The sequence below is a fragment of the Styela clava genome, chromosome 14, assembly GCF_964204865.1.
Source record: "Styela clava chromosome 14, kaStyClav1.hap1.2, whole genome shotgun sequence".
Classification (NCBI taxonomy): Eukaryota; Metazoa; Chordata; class Ascidiacea; order Stolidobranchia; family Styelidae; genus Styela; species Styela clava.
In genome coordinates, this window is record NC_135263.1 from 3,324,010 (window position 1) to 3,344,202 (window position 20,193).

At 36.9% G+C, this 20,193-nt stretch overlaps 2 protein-coding genes across 2 annotated transcripts in view; one reads left to right on the forward strand and one right to left on the reverse strand.

Moving 5' to 3' along the window:
* Positions 1 to 20,193, reverse strand: part of LOC144432106 (uncharacterized) — a 109,612-nt gene that overhangs the window by 11,238 nt on the left and 78,181 nt on the right. The window lies entirely within an intron of this gene.
* Positions 10,170 to 14,666, forward strand: LOC144431969 (uncharacterized). Its single transcript, XM_078119879.1, has 4 exons — positions 10,170 to 10,259; positions 10,680 to 10,850; positions 12,553 to 12,640; positions 13,400 to 14,666. Exons 1-4 carry the CDS (start codon positions 10,223 to 10,225, stop codon positions 13,533 to 13,535), a joined length of 432 nt encoding a protein of 143 aa, XP_077976005.1. The 5' UTR covers positions 10,170 to 10,222; the 3' UTR covers positions 13,536 to 14,666.

Sequence of the window (20,193 nt, forward strand, 5' to 3'; positions counted from 1 at the left end):
GAATAGGTAATTAGTTAGTCACGCAAAATCCTATGGGCAGCAAATTTTAGAAACGTCCATATTCTTGAAACACATTTCTAGAGCATGGATGAACAAACTTTCGGTGTTTACGAGCCCGTAAAGGGGTTGACTATTATTTACGGAGCCGCACAATAAACTTATAAATATAAATTATGTACTTGAACTTGGAAATAATGCCATATTTGAATTACCGCCTCGTTGCCACATTTCTACGCTACCATATCCAATTTCTATCAATGTCGTTGTTTCTTCTTTGGACAGTTACAAAATGAGCCAAGTCAGTATTTTAATAAGCGAACGAATAGTTTGCGGAGTCACTGGGTTTCTCTCACAGAGTCCTGCGGCTCCATATGGAACACTTTGTCTTAGCGCGGTTTCCCAACATATGGGTCGCGACCGAAAGCTGTATCGCCTGGATATCATCTCGGGTTGCATTGTTATTTATTTATTTCCTAGTAAATTTGATTGTTATATTTTGTATTGAAATTTTGATTAGTAGTAATTGTATATACATGGGAAATAGAAATAATGAGAAATTCGGCAATTATTAAATTTTGAGCAAATTGGTAAAGAAATCCTTGGAAGTCGAAATCATGGTGTGATAAGGACAATAATACCGTCTTATCATATGAATAACCGTGGTTTCGGACATTCCATTTCGGATGTGAAAATAAACAAACATGCTATCTATGGACCTTCTTAGGCTAATCTATAATGTAACCACATGAATGAGGTTTTCATAGTTTTTTTCTAAGAAAGGCGCAAAACCGGCCTAATTGAAAGAATATGTTATGGTCTATTGTATGTATTGTATACCAGCACGTTCAGATTGAGTATAGAAAACGCCTTTTCGGACCCAAATGATGGACTTGATGGTGAACGAAGTCGTGAGTGGCTATGACTTACCCTGCGACTACAGAGCGACCCAGAAGTCGTAAGAGTACACATTATAATGGTCCATGGAGAGGTGTCTCAAAATATCGTGTCCCATTTGTGGCGCTCAATAAGTGTGTGTACCAATATGGAGGTAACTAATTTTTTTTTCTATTTTACATCAAGTTATGTGAAGAGACAGAAACCTATGGGTAGAGGGTTTATTCACTTGGTTACCACAGACAGTCCCCGAACTCGTAATAGAACTAAAGTAAGGAAAATCGGAATAAAATTAGGCCCTAACCCTAAGTATGGGAGAACCGGATTTGTTCCATTCTAGTCCCGAGTTAACGTTGATTATATTGTGGAAAACAAAATTGTTAAAATAAGCAAATGACGTGAGATTCATACGATTGGGACAAGTGGAAGAAGAAACATTTTAGACGCGGTGGGATTCGGGGTGGCACATTTTCGGTTCAAGTTAGAAAGCGCTGTTATTGTGAACATGGTACCATTTACCGTGACCCTGATTCCTCCGTGCCAGAGAAAGAAAACAAGTTATTGGACCGTTATATGGATCGTTTTTATATTATGTTATTTTTTGTTCTTTTGGTTGCTATTTTTGGACACGTAGGGGACCCAAGGATCGTTTTGTTATTATGTTATTGTTTTTCTTCTTCTTGTTACCTTCTGGAAAAATCGCTCTTCTTATTCACTAATGTCCAAATTGCTCTGAAATTTTCAGTAGTTAAATATTGTATGTTTCGCTAGAAAACTTTTATTTTTATTTGTTTCTAAATTTTCTGTGAGATCTGATATTTCACCTAAAATGAGCTGTATAAATTTAATTATGGGAACATGTTTTTATGATATCGTGATTGATATCTCCCGCGTTTTTATGACATCGTGGTGGCTGGTACCACTGATCTACTATGACAGTTTGTAAACTCGTTCTACGGCGTTTGGATTTCGTGTCTACATATTAGATTAGAGCATAGCTCTCTTGTTATTACTTATTGATCTTTATCGATAAGTATGTTGATAGGTTTTTGTCTGTTTGTCTGTATGTTTGTTTGTCTGTTAGATGCACGCGATATCTCACGAAAGCAAGGTTGAATCTGCTCCAAATTTCAAATGAATTCCAAATGAATGCATGTGCATTCATCATATGTCGGACCAGAAGCCTATTGATTTTGGATGAATTATGTCGTATAATTAGCGAGTTATCAATTAATTAGTGATGGGACACAAGGTGTCACTATGGAGTAAGAGCGCTGTTTTGGGGGATCCCCTAACTTTCGATCGATAAGTCTTCGGTCTCTGACCGATATTCTTGTTATTATATTTGTCAATTTTTATGTCAATAAAAACTAAATAATAAAAAATTAAGTTACCTGTGGCCCATACTTGGCAAGTTTAGCATGGCTAGTTTAAACTACTATATTTCACGTGACTTGTGAGTAGGGCAATCTTCTTCCTGTCCAAATTACATTCTTTACCCTGTAAAAAATTGTACTAATATTTACCAGGAAATTTAAAATCTTCTGAAATATGATAATTTACTCGGATGGTCAGTAAATCAATTATTGTGGAATTAATTAATTTGTATTTATTTTATAAATACCGTTTTGCCCTCCCGCGCAATGGAGGCCAGGGTTACTGGTTAATATATCGTTGATATTTCAAATAAAAGTGCACAAAAAACTTGAATTACAAGCTAAATGTCGGTCATTTTACCAATTTTTTTGATAGCAAACTTACAAATGACTAATGAAATCTGGTGTGAATAGACGGAAGGAAGGTCACGCGAAATATCAAGCGATGCTTGATGTTCTAAACTTATACAGACGGTGTAGTGCGAGTATGTTATTATATTAGAACTTATTCCAGCATTAGTAGTGCAGTTATCTAGCAGTGATCTATCTTAATTTCCTAGTTTTAAATATGGTACTCCCGTAGTATGTGTACCAGGTTAGGCCTTAATTTTATTCCGATTTTCCTCATTTTAGTTCTATTATGAATTCGGGGACTGTCTATGTTCGCCAAGTGAATATCCCCCCTGCCCATATGTTTCAGTCCCTTTACACAATCTAATGTAAAGTAGCCGAACAAAATTAGTTACCTCCATATTGATACACACACTTCAGCGCCTAAAAAATTGTTTTTCTCATTCACTAAATGGACGCGAAATCCTAAACATAAATTGTTGAATTATGATTTTATGCTTGATGGGGGAAATCTGAACATTGACAAGGGCCACACCAAATCACTTAGCGCGCCGTATTGTGGCACGAAGGCTCCTGTTGCACATCACTGTGTTAGTCCAATAATAGTAGCTCCCACGTATCAGGGACTACTTACCCATAGCCTTGTTTGTAGCGAGCCTGGTATGCTAGCGTTTGTAGCAGGTTCCCGTACATTTGAACCCACGACAATTGCACCTGCATACTATTGCACCTATTGAATTTTTGTTTTTGTTTTACGGATATTTGAACCCCTACTAACCCTAACCCATGGGTTTTAGCACCCGCATATAGATTGAACCCGCGAATATACGCATGGGTTCAAATGTACGGTCACCTTTGTAGCATAATAACCCTTGTTACCTAAGGCAGAGGTGTGCAACTTTTAATACGAGAGGGCCAGATAGAAATAACTGGATGGAACCTCTGGCCGTACCTTTATTTAACACAGGCTATCTAGTAGTTGCCACAAAAAATATTTGTTTATTGATCTTGTGACATGGGTTGTTTGCTAAAGCTAGCTGTCAGGGAATTGTAAAGTCATTGTGACGTCACAGGCATAGATAATAAATTGGACTCAGGTAAATGCTTCGCAACGCAAAGGGATTGAAATTACTCAAACGTACCAGATTAAATTATAAACACGTTTCGCGGGCCGCACAATTTTTTTCTGAAGGCCGCATTTGGCCCGTGGGCAGGTTGCACATCCCTGACCTAGAGTATAATCATTCAGCAGGCTATCCTGACCAAATCATATTTCGGTTCTTGCTACCCACCCCTCCCTGTACGTTTGTGTGACAACTTTTATTTACAAAACTTGCGCGGAGCAACGATATGACGACAAATCAAACAAAATCAAGACAAAGTCAAGTAGAAATCGAAACTCATTCGAAATTTGATGCTCCCGAAGTATGTGTACCAAAATGGCGCACAACCTGAACATAGCATGTCTACCCAAGGTTGGCTCCGCGGGCCACAAATATTTTTTTGCATTGTTCGCGGCCACAATAGTGCCAAGAATAGGTAAACAGTGCAATACAAAACAAACCATTTTATTGTGCAAACACATAGTTATCAGACATAGCCATCCCAGGCTAATAGAAATCCGCATTCAATTTTTAGTTTCTATGGTACCTATATTGTTAGCATATATTCCCGACCAAAAAGATAGAAAGCCAGATAATGAATTATACTGCAAAGCACATATTTCAACTTCGCTAGTTGCCCGAACTAGCCATAACATTAGTCAGTTCAGTGACAGTAGTGATGTAACAATATATCAAAAGATTTTTCTGAATAATTTTATTAGGAAACAACACGAAATAGGATTTTTTGATTACTCTCCGAATGTGACGTGGACCACAGATAATAGAGCGGCGGGCCTGGGTTTGGACCACCCTGGTCTACCCGGTTAGGGTCCAGGTTGTGCGTCATCTTGGTACACATACTTCCGGAGCGCCCTAAATTTAAATTTGGTAGTTTTTTTTCAGCTCAAGCCTATAAACCAGTGGTTCCCGAACGGTAGGCCCGCCCCGCGAGGGGGGGAAGCTAGTTTAAAATAAAATATTTGTTTCATGTGATCTTGTCCGCCTCATTTCGGATATTTACGTTTCTTTATTATTTAGAAATTGTAGAGCGTTGTTTTGCTTGTATCTTTATTATCCTTAGCGTGGAGCCTTACTAACTGTTATTTGTAGCTTATTGTTAGCTTGTTTGTTAGTTTGTTATTGTTAGTTATTTTGGAGGTGAGGCGCTAGACTTGACAAATTCTAAAAAGCAGGCGCGTCTTAAAACGTTTGAAAACCACTGCTATAAGCTATTGTTGTTTTCAATATTTATTTTCTACGTCATTATTACAGAAGGTAATTATTAATTATTTGGATCATATATTTCCGATAAGTCTTTAACCATCATTTGATGTTTCGCAAACAATTTTTGGCATTCCGGAAGTATGTGCACCAAGATGGCACACGACCTGAACCCCAACCTGGTACACATACTATGTTCAGGTTGTGCGTCATCTTGGTGCACATACTTCGGGAGCACCCAATTTTTGATCTAAAAGTGTTTCGCGGATTAAAAAATGGTGAACATCACTGCTAATATATTAGTTCTCTGTGTATCAGTGTCTGCGTTCTTGTCCAGGCTTGTCTCAACGTGTTAGAACGCGAGGACCTGAAAAATACCACTTCCTATACGTACGGGTGCTGGCTGTTTGCCCAGAGTCTGGTTTATGTGGCGTAAATATGCATCATAAAAATATCAGCGTTTCAAGTACATATTCCTTGGGATGTAAATATTTAAGTAGTTTGTAATGATCCAATCATATTTCGATTTTTGCCTTCCACCCTCTGCGTTTGCGCAACGGCTTTTATTTACAAAACCTTGATCGGAACAACGATATGACCCGAATAATTATGGTTACCAAGTATCGTTAAGCATTGTCAAATATCTCCAATACTGTTTGCTCCTAGCCTCCTTATATAACTCAAATATGACTTTTCCTGCTCATAATTTATTTGATATATGTGTAGTCCGGTGACCGTACATTTGAACCCATGTACATTTGAACCCATGTGTATATCCGCGGGTTCAATCTATATGCGGGTGCTAAAACCCATGGGTTAGGGTTAGTATGGGTTCAAATATCCGTAAAACAAAAAAATTTTCATAAGTGCAATAGTATGCAGGTGCAATTGTCATTGGTTCAAATGTACGTGGGTTCGAATGTAATGGGACCGTGTAGTCCCACTAGTAGCAGGGATTTCCCTACGTAGTTATCATCGTTTTGATTCGTAATGTTAGTCAGCAAGTAAAAATAATTTCAGTTGCCAATATTCATCGACATTTTAGATAAGATAAAGAGCTCAATATATTGTAAATATCGGACTATTTTTAGCCGATACCGATATTGACAAATAGTCAATATTGCCGATACCGATCGGTAAATCTCTACCTAATACACGAGCTACGTTCCAAATCTCTTGATTATATCAACGAGAATATCGGTCAGAGACCGAAGACTTATCGATCGAAAGTTAGGGGATCCCCAAAACAGCGCTCTTACTCCATAGTGACACCTTGTGTCCCATCACTAATTAATTAATAACTCGCTAATTATAAGACATAATTCATCCAAAATCAATAGGCCTCCGGTACGACATATGATATATGCACATGCAAAATCTGGAGCAGATTAAATCTCGCTTTCGTGAGATATCGCGTGCATCTAACAGACAGACAGATAAATACCTATCAACATACTTACCGACTAAAATCGATGGGTAATGACCTAACTACCGGTTCTCAACCAGTAGGACATGTTCTACTGCTGGGCTACAAAAACATTGTCAGATGGGCCGCAAATCTGTTATAAATTTATATACTTATTGATAAATTAGCTAAATTTGATTGTATCAGAAATGTATGATAATGTTTTTTTGCTACTAATTGGTAATTTTCATTTTAATTATTCAAGTGGAAGTGCCTATCTTTGCGTAAATAATTTTTTGTTTTCTCCTTATAAGGAAAATTAATAGAACACGAATTTTTTTGCGCAACAAAAGGTTGATCTAATGATTATCATGCTACGTATATTTAAGAAAATCCTCAAAATTTAACCAATTTTTTTTTGGCCGCGTGTAATCCCACTGGACTCCCGATTTGTTTAAGCGTTTTGAATTATTCATTTTGCGCATTTAATAGGTGAAGGTCTAATCAGATTTCTACCACATGCTGCGGAATAAATGATACGGTTTCTGAAGTCTGGAGGGAATTTAGAACCGGGTATTTTGGAAGTTATCTTGGCTGGTGCATTATGACAGGAAGAGGTCTAGTTAGATTTTTGAAAAAAAATGGTCGTCATAGGTATTAATATAGGGTGTCCATAAAGTCTTGAAATTTTTAAAATTGCAAAGGGAATTTATCGATAACATATATTGTTTTGGCCGTCACAGATGATTTAAATGAAGTAAAACACCTAAACAATTGCTGATTAAAAAACAACAAAGCTATTTAAGACATATTGAGAACTGACTTAAATGAATTTGTAAATGGACTTTATAGACTGTATTATGTTACAAGTCGAAATAGGTAATTAGTGGGGTATAAATGATATTTTATTCCGGTGACCGTACATTTGAACCCATGTACATTTGAACCCATGCGTATATCCACGGGTTCAATCTACATGCGGGTGCTAAAACTCATGGGTTAGGGTTAGTATGGGTTTAACTATTCGTGAAACAAAAAAAATCCATAGGTGCAAAAGCATACAGGTGCAACTGTCATGGGTTTAAATGTAATGGAACCTTTTATTCCATATGTCAAGGCAGAGGTTTTCAACTGGGGCTCCGCGCCACCCCAGCGCTCCACCAGTACAGCCCACGGGTCGGGTCCGGCCCACTTGTGCTGATATGACGATTATAGTTTCTATGGATATAAATTTCTCTGATAAGAAATACTCATTGCATTACATCAGTAATGCGAGTAGGCAGGCGATTGTTATAGACGCCAGTTGTTTGAAAATAAACTGTTTTTCATTTATATTGAGCATTCAACCTCCAGTCCAGTAACCAAATCTATTATCTGAAAGTGACCCACTTAGGGAAGTGATTGCCCACCTCTATTCTAGGGGTTCTGCAAGTTTCCATTCGAACCCGAGAGTCTGTATTATTATATGTGTGGTATTCAAATAGGGTAAGGTTTACCACTATTTTCGGACTCGCTACACTTTAAAGATGATTATGTTTTGTCAGTATTAAGTTTGCTTATATATATATTTATATAGTTTATATAGCGTTTCCCAAACTTTTTCGGCCACGGTACACTTGCACTTTTTATCTCGTCTCGCAGAACACCAAAAATTGAAAGAGTAAATTTGATAAAGAAAAACGGTGTAATGTAACTACTAGAATTGTGTTAAACATACCTAAAAATGATTGAGTATTTTGCATATTGCATTTAATATAAATGTTTTATTGTTTATTAATCTAAAATGCTGTGTATATAAATCAATTCATTCATTTTACCATTCTATGTCGTTTACTTTCCCTTAGTGTTTGCCTCTAATGTTACGTCTAATGAAGATAGAAGTACTTGCAGCAGTTCATTTATCTACTAAATAGAGTTTAGCAAAAATGAGAAATTTTTTCAGCATTTCAAGGTAAAACCAGACAAAGGTGGAGGAGGAATAGCGACGGTTATCGAAAATTCCACTACCCCACCCTAATTAGTCCACTTTAGGCCGACGGTGACCGCGATATCGAAAAGTCATTTGGCCGACCAGTTCACGTTCCATAGATCGTCATGGCGACCATTTTACCGTATTTTTGATTTTTTTTCCACGGAACACTTCGAAGACGCTCGCGGAACACTAGTGTTCCCCGGAACACAGTTTGGGAAACGCTGGTTTATACAATTCAAAAAATAAAATTTAATTAAACTATAGCACGGGGTTTCTTGAGAATCTGGAATGCTATATAAGGGTTCCGTTCCACCAAAGGATTGAAAACCACTTTGTCACGGTATAAAAATATGCTTTCTATATCATGAGGGAAATTTCGATATTAGATACTGTGAATATATCTAAGGATAATATCGGTCGTGATGGACGAATTTAGATAGTGATGTGATAATATGTTATTACATGTTTATCTAGTTGGGGATGAGTCAGATGTAAATGTTTATCAAAACCGGTACAGCGATTTTCCCGGCTAACACGAAGGCGGAATCTCCAAAGGGTGCGCAATTTTTGATAACGTCATTGCACACGAAAAAAGAAACGAATCCCATAAAGCTCACAAAAATAAATAAAGTATTAACCTTTTAGAAAAAAAAATCTTCAACTACTGAAAATTTCTAAGCAACTGGTCCAGTATTCAATGAGAAAAGCGCATTTTTCACACGGTAACAATAAGAACAAGAATAAGAATTCAAAATGACAAAATATCCATTGGTCCATTTTGTGTAAAATAACCTTGTAGGTGATTTTTAAATTAGATTTCAAATCGGAAATTGTTGATAGTGTCTTGGCAGACGCATCATGTCAGAAAGGTAGTAGAGAAGGGGGCTGAGTTAGACATAAAACTTGGCTAAAAAATAAAAACAGGATTTCGGGATGACAGGATAATTTTATGACCTGGAGAGAGTTTAGACTTGTATATTATGGGTGTAACTAAGGTTGGCATTGCTACTGGTTGCATTATTACAAAAGACTGGGAGGGGCCAGGGCTATTTTGCGGTGATGTGGTTGTTCAATAATCGTAATTCATTGGTATCATTTGGTTTCTATATTATCGGCGAAGTAACTGTTTGCGGCCTTTTTTTACGTTTGTTACCATGAGTCCAACTTGTAACCCTAAGTTATAGGGCCATTGTCCTGAAAGTTAAGGGTTGTTTAGAATGGCGCGTGTTGTTAACGCTTCTTTTACTACATGCTACGGGTATGTTTAAGGGCAAGGATAAGATATTATTTCTATCCCGGGGGAGAAGAAAACCGACAAGACGGTTTAACCATATGGCGAACCACGGCCTCTCGTCTAGTTGCCAGGTCAGGTATGGGATCAGTAAGTCAGTTAAATATGCCAGAGGAAAGACGAAAAAGACTGTCTATGCATATGGCGAGCGACGGCCTCTCGTCTAGTTATCTGTCAATGGGATCAGTAAGGCAGCTATTTGTTCCAGATTTATGGACCTGAGAAATAATTTTGCTCGACTATTACTTCCTATTTGCACTAATGACCCCGTGTCCAATTTACGTGCGACACTGACAAAAACGGCGCTCCGGAAGTGTGTGTACCAATATAGAGGTAACTAATTTTGTTCGCCAACTTTACATCAAGTCGTGTAAAAGGACTGAAACCTATGGGCAGTGGGGTATATTTACTTGGCTTACACAGACAGTCCTCGAACTCATAAAAAAACTAAAATAAAGAAAATCTGAATGAAATTATGGCCTAACCCTAACCTGGTACGTACACTACGGGAGTACCAAAAAACAGATGTAATAACAATAACTCGTTTTGTTTCTCCAGAAAAAAAAAACTGTTACTAAATTTACTGATTATTTTACGTAAACGAAGACAATGGCTGACACGAACCCTTCGTATGGCTTCAACAAAGGTCAGATATATTTGCTATGTTCAACATACTTTCTCTCTACATAATTCTTCGTACGAGAATTTTTAAAATTGTAAAGAGAAATTATCAATACCATATATTGTTTTGGTTCTCACAGATGTATTAACCTAATGATCTCGGGTGTCCCTGGGTCATTTTGACACCCCTCTATAATTATTTTAATATTTCACCAACCAAAAATGCCAAAAACATCATTAATGTGTCCGTAAAAAGCTTATTTTCGTCGCTTTCCATGTATTAAATAAAGTAAAAATACTTAAACAATTACTGAATAAAAAACAACAAACCTGGTTAAGATATATTGAGAACTGACTTCATAATTAAATTGAAATTGTGAAGCGACTTTATGGACACCATGTATAACCCATAACCCGTCTTTTCATTTATCTTTTATATTTTCAGATGTTACTGACCCTTCGGGGCAGCCGCCTCCGTATTCTGCGCCGGCGAATCCACAACAGCCCTACCCACCAATGGGCCAAGCGTACCCACCGATGGGTCAAGCATATCCACCGCCCTCGATACCACCTGGTGGCCAAAATGTACCGTACATGAATCCCTCACCCCAAGGAGGTAAGTTGGAAAAAATGACTATGACATAAAGGTTATATTGGTAAACGGCTGTTTTTAGCATCTCCACGCAACTTATGGATCATAAATTTCGACATTTTAGTATTCGAAAGGGCGCTCCTAAAGTGTGAGTACCAATATGAAGGTAACTGAATTTGTTCGCCTATTTTACATAAAGTTGTGTAAAGGGACTGAAACCAATAGACAGAGGGATATTCACTGGGCTAACACTGACAGTCCCCGAGCCTAAACCTAACCTGGTACTTATACTACGGAAGTACCGTATGTATAAGATGTCACTGGAAGACTTTGAATGTTTTTCTTGAGATATCATCTGGAATCGACATATGATATAACTCGAAATCTAGCTGTAGTATTCTATTACTTACGAACACGTTATATATCTACCCTCATTCATAACCTAACCATTCGCGAAGGAAAGTGATTAGAGTTCGATTAAACGATATCAGAGTCAAAAAAATATCGATACAGAATTTTAAAAAAACGGGGTTTCGAACGCTTTTCCCCTGGCTACACCCTTATTCTATACTCACCGTACTAGAAATTTCAAATATAACGTCTGTCGTCAGCTGCGCACGCGTTACCTATTTGATACCGTCCAAAATAAAATGGCAATAAGACGAAAACCTCACATCCCATCACTTCTGAAAGACGTTTAAATCCCACCATATTCAAAAGGGTACTCCTGTATTATGTGAACCAAGATGGCGGACAGCGGAACGTAGTATGTGTAACTGGTTAGGGTTAGGTCACAATTTCAGGTACAAATACTACGGGAGTCACTTGGCTAGTCCCCGAATTCGTAATAGAACTGAAATAGGTAAAATTGGAATAAAATTATGGCCTAACCTTAACCTAGTACAAATATTAAGTTCCGGTGCCCACCATCTTGGTACTACAGGAGTACCCTCTTGAATATGGGTATTCAAAAGTCTCTAAGAAGTATTGGGATTTAAGCGTTTTAGCAGGGTTATTGGTGTTTTTAGAAAGTTTTTCACTGTTTTCAAGCGTTTTAGCAGGGTTTTGGGTGTTTTTAGACGATTTTTCACTGTTTTTAAGCGTTTTAGCAGGGTTCTTGGTGTTTTTAGACGGGTTTTCACTGCTTTTAAGCGTTTTAGCAGGGTTATTGGTGTTTTTAGACAGTTTTTCACTGTTTTTAAGCGTTTAAGCAGGGTTATTGGTGTTTTTAGACGGGTTTTCACTATTTTTAAGCGTTTTAGCAGGGTTATTGATGTTTTTAGACGGTTTTTCACTGTTTTTGAGCGTTTTACTAGGGTTATTAGTGTTTTTAGACGGTTTTTCACTGTTTTTAAGCGTTTTAGCAGGGTTATTGGTGTTTTTAGACGGTTTTTCACTGTTTTTAAGCGTTTTAGAAGGGTTAAGGCGTTCGTCTTATTGCCATTTTACTTTGAACGGTGGCAAATAGGTAACGCGCGCGCAGCTGACGACAGACGTTATATTTGAAATTTCTAGTACGGTGAGTATAGAATAGGCGCGTAGCCAGGGGAAACGGGTTCGGAACACCGTTTTTTTTAATTCTGTATTATACATGGCAATTTTTCGTAGCTTAAAACGCGTTTTAGAACATCAATCTCTTGAAAACCCATGGACCGGCTAGATTTTTTGAGTATTTTTGAGTTTTAATTAAAAATTTATTTTCTCAATTTTTTTTTATTCTTTGCAGTTCCACCTATGCAGCGTACAGAACAGGTCGTCGTTGTGCAATCAAACACTATTGCACCCATGATCCATTCGAGATGCCCCAACTGCAAGTAAGTAGCTCAAGAATGCTTCGGTTTCCTACGAACAGCCTGAATCCCATTTCTGGAAACGTCATGGGGTTGGGCAATTACATTAAGTTAAATAGAAAATGTGGTCTGGTTGGGAGGAGTATAAAGGCTTGGTATAAAAAAGGTGCTCCCGTAGTATTTGTACCAATATGGCGCACAACCTGAACATAGTATGTGTACCAGGTTAGGTTTAACAGGTTGTGCGCCACTAAAAAATTGGTCTGTGTAATGAGGTCCAGGTTGCTTCAATCAAACTCTCGATATCCGAGCAAATAAATAACACACGGAGTGTTGTCACCTCACTATTTTATCCCCACAGCACATAGATTTACTGAAAATAGGTTTGAGCAATTTGAAGTTTTCTATTACATAGGCTAATCCAGCGTAAAAAATAAGAGAAATTGGAATATAATCATGCCCTAACCCTAACCTGGTGCACATACTATGTTCCGGTGTACTCCCCCTTGGCTCACATACTATACGGTAGATGTAGGCTACATACGTGTCCGGAAAATTTGCCGTAGGAAATCTCACAAGAGCATTTTGTGGTAAAACAAGTATTTGTGATTAAAATAGTTAGGTTTATAAGGTTAGGGTATGCTTTTAAATAACGAATCTTTTTCAAATAAGGCGATTTTACCTATTCGGCAATCTTATACGGCGTGAAGACGCCTCATAGGAAGTACAAACTCAAATAATCATTATTAATTAATAATCATTATTTTTCTCCTTTTTTTTCAGCGCCGGTGTCATTCAACTCGAGTTTACGATGTGCGGAATCTGCCTCGGTATCTGGTTCTTTCCTCTCGGAATGCTTTGTTGTTTCGCTATGAGGGAGCCACGGTGTACGCATTGCAGAATGTTGTACGTAATGTGAATGATTAATATGTCCCCAAACAATATAGCACAAAACATTGATGATATTGACGAATGTGCGCTAAACTGATAGTATGATATTAATTTTCCAAATATTATAGTACAGGGTGACCGCCCTTCCCAACATCCAGGACCCATTAATTCCTCAATTCCTAACTACAGAAATGAAAAAAATGTATAATTTGACACTCGAACTTCTGTATGTGTGTGATTTTATTTAAATTTCTTTCCAATAACCTAGGACGCTTTGCAAAAAAAGTTATGTTTTCTGTTGATTATGTTTCAAAATGTAGCATCTATATATATTTTTAATTCAAATATTTTTTTTTTCTAAATTTAGCAATCGCTTTTTTCCTTGAAACACTCGTGTTTTAGATCATATCTAATACAGTCACTCGACCATCTTTCTGAAAGTTAATGTTAGCAGATTTGATCAATTATCATCAAGTTTTCAATGTAATAGGAAATTTTTACATATGCAATGCAGAAATGATAATATACAACGCAATTGGGTACTTCTGAAGTATGCGCACCAAGATGTCGCACAACCTGAACCATAACCTGGTACACAACCTGAGTTCATGGTGTGCGCTCTCTTGGTGCGCATACTTCAGGAGGTCCCGCAATTGTAAGTATCATCCTTTAAAAATGGCCGATCCTACCAATCAAAGTTTTATGTTATGTTGTTTGGGAAAGTGTTTATCGACTTTTAAAGAAATATAATTGTTTCTGCCAGCTATATCCATTTTAGTGCTTTAAATTTTACTTGTTTTTGTTCGTGAAATTTTGTTGTTTTGATTTGAAGTGCTTTATTTTGTTGTCGCTAGATGGCGCACAAAATTTTGTCTTTTTTTTTGATTTACTGTGGCTGGTATCGAATCTTTATTGTGGTGCGTAAGGTATCAGCAGTCGTAGGAATTGAATTTTCAGAAACGGGTTCTCTCAATTTGGAATAGCTTCATGACAATACGTTTCATAAATCTAATAAAAGAAATGCCAAATATAGTATAACTAGGGCTGGGCATTTTCGAATACCTGATAATTTCAGAATCGAATAAAATATTTTTTTCGAATTGAATACTTGTAATTTAATTTGACTATTTTACTGTAATGGTCCCTCCTGGCACAGAAATCATTGAAAACATAGAATCCATCACTTAATTAGTTCGATGAGCATCTGAGATGTTTCAGCAAATCAGTGGTAACTAAATAGGAAAAACAAGTATGGCTTCAATAAAGAAAATTGTTGAATTCACCTCGAAAAATAAAACAAGATGGCGGCGATTCGAAGTTTCCCTCTGAGCCGATTCTATTAATTCACTATTCGATTCGATATGTCTAACAATAGTAGTCAACTGCAGTGCACAATACCCGTTTTCCATAAATCCCATTCCTAAGTATGATGCTATATTGCTACTGAATGACAAGTACTGATAACGTGCAACAAAAATTGTGATTTCATGCTTTCTTTTTTATTGCCTCTAGATGTCGCGCTTGATTTGTCTCTTGATATCCCGCAATTTATAGATTTTTTGTGTATGTGATTTTTGTTCTTTTATTTTTCTGGAATGGTTCTCTAAATGGCAACATCGGCTATTCGAGGGTGATCTCAGTATTTGACTTCCAATTGTGGTATTTTATGACTGGCAAGTAAGCTATAAAACATGAAAAATCAACAATAAAAATAATTAAGAAACGAACCATATATATGTACAATTCGTGTTTATATTGAGATGAATATCGAAGGAAAATTAATTTATTATACTCGATTTAAATAAAATATAACTTAGAATATGTGGTGTAATATTTGTCACAAAATCAGAAAGTGAGTTCGGGAGAATTGGATTATTATTTATATGAGATGTTTCACAGTATCAGACTCTCGAACCAGGTTCTAGACAAACAGCTTGTTATATTTAGAGTAGCGGTCCTCAGTCTTTTTTTTTCTGTGGCCCATTTACTTCTCCATGCCAGGGTTAAACTATGGAAAAAACACATATTTTTCCCGCGATATAGACATTTTCACATTAGTGATTAGAATGAAAATTACCACTCTATAGAAAACAACATCAACATTTCTTGCTACTCTAAGCAAAATTTAATTATAGCGACCCAAATGAACAAAATTTATCAAAAACTCATAATAGATTGTGGCCCATCTGAAAATGTTTTGTGATCCAGCAGGGAGCCATGGCCACTGGTTGACAACCGGTGATGAAGAGAGAGTAGAGAGTAAGGATGCTATTGGCTCGATGAATGATGTGGTCAGATCGGTGTAATAAGCAATAAATAAATGATTATAAATAGGGATGGCGGAATCGAGTCCGATTTCGATTACAAAATCGATTCTTCGCGGAATCGCCTAGAATCGATTCTGATGCACTGGAATCGATTCTCGAGTTTAAAACCTGGATTGCAAACAATGTGTAACGTTTTATGGAAATTCCTTCACATATATTTGTATAAACTGCTTCACTGATATGTTGAGTTGCTACGACGACGCAAACTTCACTATATATAATATATATATTGCTAGAGGGCTTTAACGTTTATTTATTTTAAAAATCTCTATGGGTAATGAGGGATTCGTTTTTTGTGCGATTTTGTCTCCTGTGACAGATTGGATACCCATACTACTTAGTTTAGGCTTTCTTGTCCGTCCAGAATTTGAACATCGTGCTCTTGTTTGATTTCTTATGGTATTGCTTAGGTGGGTATGTATTTTTGGTAAAATATGTCGAGGAATCGAGATTCGGAATCGAGAATCGGATAAAAATCGAATACTTGTAAGCAATGTTCCCTCTAATTTCTTGTAGTATGTGTGCGCAGAAATTTTGATGTGTGCGCACTTTTTTGGAAATGGCTAATATTTGTGCAAAAACCAATGAAGAGATTTTGGCATTCTAACCGGGTAATGGGTGGGCCAACAACAAACTTTCTCAACCTGCCAACCGAGAAAATTGTTACATTACATAGAAATGCGTCTGTGCGCAGTAAATCTATGCGTGTGCGCAGCCTCTGAAAGCTCTGTGCGCGCGCACACGCGCACACCTTAGAGGGAACACTGCTTGTAAGTACTCATACTTGGCATCCTTAAATATGAATAGCCAATTTTTATTCAAATATCACGTTACTACCAGTGGTCCCTAAACGTTTCAAACTCACGTAGCATTAAAAGACAATATGGCGTTATTAACATTAAATTACACCAAGGAAAAGTCGTACAACATGATCAAACAACTTTTGATCAATGCGATTCATAAGCTTGCTTTGTGCCCCTCACCCCAAAAGAAATTTTACCTGGTATGTAATGAGTAGTAAAAATAAAAACACGGAAAGCAAATCTAACGGGTTATTTAGCGGTTCGCAAAAATAGGATATGTGCGTGAAATATAAGTTTTATTTTCACATCTGTTATAATGTTCCTTTTACAACTTCCACTGCGACATTGCACTCCCGCGTTGTCTTCAAGTTGTGAACAATTGTTACGTCACATGGCAACAATAGTAGTGAGCACAATAGTGACGAGACAATACAAAGAAAATGCGACTGTTTCTTGTCCCCGTGTGAATTTGGAAATGCTAGCGTGAGTGCGATTTTGTCACACCTGGGATTATACAAGCTATTGATACCTGTGGCTTCTACTGAGAGAATAATTTCGCACTGTGTTTGTAGTGTCTACGCTAACTCTTAGCAAAGTTAGGCGATGAACTTTATGAGACTAGACTCCGCGGGTAAGTTCCAGGAAGTTGTGACGGATATTGTAACGTTACATTTGATAACGGCGCTTGATGATGAGTCGAAACAGATATTGATACTGTTGCTTATAGTCGTACAAGACAGAGATTAAATATTATAATATCACCGGTAAAATAATTATAATATACCGGACTATCACCGGTACTTTTATGATGAAAGAAACTAATGCATATATATCGTTTGAAAAACATGAATTCATTAGCTCAATGCCAAGTGATTGCTGCCGTGCCTTTTCGCTGTAAAACATCCACAACTAGTAAGAAAATGGTAAAGTACATATACAGAATAAAATACCTTCTTTGCTTTTTCATCGGCGCCCTTTCGAATGCTTTCCGAGAACAAAACCAGAATGCTGGTTCACAATCATTTTTGCTATTTCCCACTTTGCCTATTTTGAAATTCCTAATTCCTCCTCGATATGCATGGAATCTCTGTTTTCTGTTTGTTGTGCAATTTGAATGGAGACTTTAGCTAGTGATACTCGCACTCCGTTTTTTGCAAAGTTTGAATGAACAGTTAATAACAATGTGTGTATAAATATGCAATAGTACTAAATGACTAAAAACTATTAGTAATATCATACACAAACACAAAGTACATATGAGTAGAGACACTGGGCAATGGCGATACCACCTAGAGGTGTACCGATACCACTTTTGTCGTCGATACCGATATCAGCATAAAAAAAACGATATCGATACGCCGATATTCCAAAACGACAGATATCCCGATACTATGTAATTATTACCTCAAGTGTGCAGGGCTCGCGATTTAAAACAATAGTCTCTGGGCATTATTGATAGTGCACATTTCGGATCAAAAAAGAGAAATATCACACATAATATATATATATTAAGAAGTAGATGTTTGGGATCCAAATGCGTTAATTGATTCAGATGCATTGAGCACCGTCGCTCGTAATCTCGGTGTTCAATTAGAAAACTAATAGGATTTGGCTACTGTTGGTGGTAAAATACATAAATGTTTAGCCTACTTATCGTATGAAAGTTACGTGCGCAGGATGTTGTGCCGATATAACGTCGTATTTTATATTTGACGCATCGGAACATTCACTAATATCCAGTTGTTACATTTCTTCATAATTACCATGTAATATTAAAAATTTCAATATAAAAATTTGGCAGAAAAAATCCTTAAATTGTTTGAGCCAGTTTGGCTGATAAATGGTTAGAAACAGGTCAGAATCCGATTCTCGTTTCTACTAACCGGGATGGGGACGTGCATGGCTCCATAGTTCACGATCTATCCAAGCGAAAAATAATTTCGAGATCAGTATTCTGACTTGTTTTTTAAAACATTCTGGATCATATTGAGAAACTAAATATATCGGTCTAAATATAGTCGACACCGAAAAATTGGCCGATATCGATACCAATACATCGGTACATCCTTAATCCCACACCGTGCCATGAAACTGGTTTTCGTTTATATGAGTCATTATTGAATATTTTTTACAGAGCCCGCGCCAAAAACACCTTTACCAAGGCTCAAAATAGGAAAATCGGTAATTTCCAGTTAAGGTTAGGAATACAGATTGTGCTTGAAATTCGAATTTTCAAATCATTACCAACCCGAACCCCAACTGAATAATTACTAATTTGTTATTTTAAAACGTGGCGCGGGTGTTTTTTCTAAATTCTCACATTTTTGCATTTGTGGCGGCCTGGCGGGGGCTTATACAAAATATCCTTAATATTTTCCTCAACGGCTGAACTCTCAACGATATTCTAATTGCAGCACTGGTACAAGGACTTAGGTAATTTAAGAGTATTCGCTATGTTGCGATTGGGAACAACCGTGTCGGATTACCGATTGCTCATTAGAGAAGAATTCTTTACGCATTTTGCGTCAGCTTTTTATTTTAGCGTTCATTCAACCCTTTCAGGCTGACGACAATGGTTAATATTTTGAATTGCTCTTCTATAAGACGGGAAGCTATTTTTTTTATTCATTCATTTCATACTAAAATTTATCAGAGATTTGGAAAATTTATAAACTTCGATGTAAAAATCGATGTAAATACATACGTAAGAATGTTATGTTCCCATACAAATAAATTGCAAATCAAGTTTTGTACAAGGTATAGCTAACTGATAACTGTATGAAAGTTTGTATACTAATGATGTCTGTCCTAATATGGTACGATGGTCATGCACTCTTCACCATACCCGGGAAAACCAGGTTTCGAACCCACGACTTGCTTCCGCTATACACTGTAATGAAGGCTTTGTGAGAAACAAACCTTTTGAACACTCACTCAACCATATCGACTTTTTCCTAAATATTCAGAGAATTTGACGGAACGTAATGTGTAGTAGGGACTTTCCACGCTACGTTCTTCAATATATCGGCCGACGATAGGAAAGTGGGCTAGGATGTTTCTTTAGATAAATGCATTATACAATATTGGAAGTTGTCTGGTTGGCATATACCACACACATTGATTAAAACATTGTAACTAATTCAAATGGACGGCATATCACAAACACAATCCTCTCTTTCAAGGAAATATAAAATCACATTAACCTACACTTTAACAAAGTTGGAATAATTTACATAAGTTTTTAAGAAATATTTTCACGTTTGCCCCTTTTCAAGCTCCACCTCATTCAAGGTGTAATAATTTGGGTAAACGCAGGGACGGTTTTACCAAGCTCAGTAGCTTCTTATCTATCATTGACTGCCTTGCTCGGAGTGAAAAATCATATTGATATCATCTCAAAAATGTGTAAAAACTGACAAATATTAATGATGATGACTCAGACCAAATAACAAGCATGTGTATGGCTTGTAGAAAGCCTTAAGTCTAAATGGTAACGTAAAATAAGAAAAAAAAAATTTTGAATTCCGCCATAATGCAGAAAATTACAATTCTTAAG

Excerpts from the sequence above, each read along its gene's own strand:
- LOC144431969 (XM_078119879.1), top strand. The coding sequence starts at position 10,223 with ATGGCTGACACGAACCCTTCGTATGGCTTCAACAAAG. Across the intron at positions 10,851-12,552 it reads GAATCCCTCACCCCAAGGAG|TTCCACCTATGCAGCGTACA; the intron begins GTAAGTTGGAAA and ends TATTCTTTGCAG. Across the intron at positions 12,641-13,399 it reads TCGAGATGCCCCAACTGCAA|CGCCGGTGTCATTCAACTCG; the intron begins GTAAGTAGCTCA and ends CTTTTTTTTCAG.